Source organism: Fukomys damarensis, unplaced genomic scaffold (genome assembly GCF_012274545.1).
Source record: "Fukomys damarensis isolate Sample0158 unplaced genomic scaffold, DMR_v1.0_HiC HiC_scaffold_3, whole genome shotgun sequence".
NCBI classification, from domain to species: Eukaryota; Metazoa; Chordata; class Mammalia; order Rodentia; family Bathyergidae; genus Fukomys; species Fukomys damarensis.
The window spans coordinates 9154893-9158848 of record NW_022900915.1 but is presented as its reverse complement, the minus strand read 5'-3'; the positions used below and the strand labels follow the sequence as shown (position 1 = coordinate 9158848).

Sequence of the window (3956 nt, the reverse complement as noted above, 5' to 3'; positions counted from 1 at the left end):
AGAGAGAGAGAGAGAGAGAGAGAGAGAGAGAGAGAGAGATGGCCAATACGAATTCCTCTCTGTACCTTTTCGTTGGTGCTGGATGGGGCAAGTAATTACCTTCTTTATACAGAGAAGCCCATTGAGTGAGGTGGGAACATAAACTTTCCAAAGATTGGTACAGTTCATAAAGATTTTCCAGGGTTATGATCATGTAATGAGTCTCTTCCACAATATCTCTGTTGAGCATTTTTTTACCGATTCTGTACTTACATACTACTAGAAACAAGAAACTAACAGATAAACAAGACCACTCAATTCTCAGATGCAAATTTTCCTTCCCTGAAACTTCTGTCCTTTAGTTCTTACTCTGCTTTTATAAAACTTTCAAAGCCTTTTCCCACAGACAGTCTCTAAAGCATTCAAAAACACATTTCACCATTCTGTTCGGTCTTCACAGGGGGAAGACCCTGCCTTACAGTCTAATTTTATTTTCCTTTTTTGGTACCTGGAATCAAATACAGGGCCTCACACTTGCCAGGCAGGAGCTTCACTGCTGAGCTACATCCCCAGCCCTTTACAGTCTAATTTTGAGTCCCCTCCCTATCCTGGTTACCATCCTCCTCTGGGTTCTCTTTCCCTTCTATCTTTTTAAAACTACAAAGGTAGGATCCAACGAGTCTTTATGTAATGTGCATAGGCCAGGCACTCTGTTGGCTCTGGGGATAAAGTCCACCTAAAGAAAACAATGACTCCTCTGGATGTCATCATGTTAATGTCACATTGTCAAGCTATTGGCCAAGGACAGAAGTTCGGCAGACCATAATCTCACAGGGATCTTCATGGGGGAAAAAATGGCTTTTTCTTACCATCATTTTTAAGTTTACTGCCAACTACCAGCAAAAACTTTTACAACTATAATTTGCATCATATAGCGCCAACTCCTAAACTTATGTTTTTCATTTCTAATTATATTTTCTCTTTTCTCATCTCCTCCCCCATTTCTTATATATAAAGATGTTTTCCCTATGCAGAGCGCTGAAACTAATACTACTAGAGACAATGCCATTTTGTTGCTTAATTGTATTTCGGATCAGATGTGTCTGTGTACAGAGTCAAAAAGCGAGCAAAACCATCACTTCTTTACACACTGTTCCCCTTCAGGAGGACTTCTGTCCCCTTCACCCCTCCTATGTGTCTTTCACCTGATCTCATGACATTTTCAAACCTGTGTTCACCTCATCCATTTCCTACAGTGACCTGTAACATGTGTTTCCTGCTAGAGCGACAGTTGTAAACAACTCCTGCTAGATTCAGGAGCAACTCAGAGAAAAACCGGAAAATGCCCTCTCTAATAACTCCTGAAAGCAAAGATCCCAACCCAGAGCTGGACACACCCTGTGATTTCTGGCTCAAGCCTCAGACCCACAATCCCTCTACTGGGCTGTGAGAGCCACTGCATTTTATTTTAGAAAGAATTAAACTTTTGAATAATTACAAGAGTGTGAGCAGACAAGAATCGAAAACTTGTATTTCACAAAAGACAAAAGTGACCCTAGAATCAGAAGTCCTGGAGGTGAAAATCATCTTGAAGGCCACGTAAGTCCCACCTCATTATTCAGTTAAAAGAACTGGGACCCAGAGAGAATGTGTTCAGACCTGAGGAGAGATAGGAACCCAGGGCTCCTTACTTGGGACAAACCTCTCTTTTACGACGCATCATTTGCCCTTACACCATCCCCCCTCCTTTAGCCAGTATTACAGACCTAGGGGTGCCAGGCAACAAACCAATGTAGAAAGTATATCCTGGAAACAGAGTCAGACAAACAAATGCCATCTGGGTGCTCAGGAATCTAGCCATTTGCTGGCTCCTCCTTTTAGCACTGGTTACAAGAGGAATGGCTCTGGAGGGATAATATGTTCCTATTTTTCCCTCTAATCCAGGACACCTGTCCCTTCTTTGGGGAATGTATAATACTTAGGGCTTCTTCTCAGCATGTGCCCAGCCACCTGTTGCTCATGCCTTTCCAAACTGGCCTCTCTGGGTTGGGGCCAGCCAACTGGACCCCCACCCACCATAATGTGTGGGCAGTAACCACACAAGTATACTGAATTTGAAGAGTCTGGAGTCTCTGCGGAATTAGCAGGTCAAGACAGTGCTCTCGAGCTGAATATACACGGCAGCATGTCTTCCCTTTAAAAGAGATATCTCTGGTAACTCGTAAGTCTTTAAAGAGAAAAGGAGTCTAGAGTTCATCAGCCCTTCGCTTTCTTTCACTCATACTGCCATTCATTCATTCAACAAATATCCGTTCATCACCTGCTATGTCATTCACTGCCAATCGTCCGCTCCTCTTCTCACTCCCCAAACTTGTATGGACCTCCGCTAAGAGCAAAGTGCCGTGCTGGAAGCTGTGGGAGATAAAACAATGAATAAAGCTCCATTCCAGCCCGGAAGGAGCTCTTGACTTGGTGGGGGTGGTAAATCCACACGCTGCTGTGACTTAAGGCTGTCTGTGCGAAGAGAAATACAAAGAACTATGGAACACAGAGAAGAAGGAAGTCACTCTCAACTGGCAGGTAAGAAAGTTGGCAAGAGGATGTTTGTGAGACCTGAGCCTTAAGAAGCAGGTAGGGTTTGGTTATAATGAAGAAGTATGTGATGTTCAAATTGGTGTCCGGTGCCTAGGGAAAGAGGCCAGCAAAGATCTGAGAAAACTGAGGGGTTCTCTTGGCTGACAGCGGCTATGTGGGACACAATGGGCTACCCAGGGAGTAAACTGAGGTTGAAGATGGGGATGAATACTAGTAGGTATGAGAGGTCTGAATCTTTGTTATTTCCTTGGCCCCTTAGGTTCTGAGGTTTGGCACCCCATCTGCAAACAGGCAGCCCGAGCAGAAAAGAAATTAAAGGTAAGCAAGCCAGTAACGACCCCAGGCCAGTAGTCCTATGTGTCCACTTTTGCCACAGGTTGGAGGAGCTGTACTTTTAGCGTAGTCAGTATTCCTTAGAGTTCCCACTCGGAAATGTCTGCCGTCCTTTGGGATATCCTTAATGTGAACACCTGGCTCATAGGGTTTGAGGGGATTAAGACATTGGATATAAAAAACATTTGAAAATGGTAGAGCACTATATTCATGTGAGTTTTTAACTGTGTCTATATTTGGCAAGGTTATGACCTTACTGGTGCTAACCAAGATGGTGGCTTCTCTGAGATGCTCATGTCATGATTTTCCCCCAACCTACGGTCATTTATAAATAATTATAGTTATATTGTTACAGTAAATGACATTTTACAAACCATCTTTATAGCTGCTTTAGTCCCTTAAAGTAGATGAGGCAAGTCTTACTTCCACCTTGCCTGTGAGAAAACCAGGACTAAAGAGAGTGGTGATTTGTCCACAGCAACACAGCCAGACAGAAGCACTTCTTGTGTCCCCAGGCATACACCAGGCCAGCTGGGGCCCTGGTCCTTCTAAATTACTGTGCTCTCACAAATACCAGGAAGGCCTGTGCCTCTGGGTTCCTGAGACTGCTGGGCAAGAATGGAGTGGCCCAGGCTGCAGAGAGGGACGGAACTCCCAGATGTTTGGTGCTGTGAAGGACTCCTGGGGACTGTGACCTTCAGGGTAGCCTTTACAGGCTGGCCTGTGGCTATCAACTTAGCTCTTTGGGACTAAGTCACCTGCTAGCATCTCCTCAAGTAAAAATGCACAATTTCTGACCAGCTCATTAACATGCCACCTTGGCCATGACATCCACCTGCTTACTCTAAGTTTTGCAGAAGAATTAGTCTAATGTGTAATTTCTTTGAGCTATGCAAGAATCTTTTCTCTGTTTCTTCAAAGCCTCTCCCACTTAAGATATAAGGAGACCTATTTGTCCTTCTCTTCCTCAACCTCCTCTTTGGGAACATTTCCCAAATTCAAGTCATTCTTTAAAACACTGATTTTTTTTTTTTTTTTTTTTTTTTTTT

The 3956-nt window shown here is 43.7% G+C and overlaps 1 protein-coding gene across 6 annotated transcripts in view; it reads left to right on the top strand.

The window, feature by feature from the left end:
* Positions 1–3956, top strand: part of Ablim3 (actin binding LIM protein family member 3) — a 106521-nt gene that overhangs the window by 77967 nt on the left and 24598 nt on the right. For all 6 annotated transcript variants that reach the window (XM_010627124.1, XM_010627123.1, XM_010627122.1 and 3 more), the window contains exon 8: positions 2834–2892. In XM_010627124.1, the coding sequence (XP_010625426.1) occupies positions 2834–2892 (59 nt within the window). The remainder of the gene's footprint in view (positions 1–2833; positions 2893–3956) is intronic.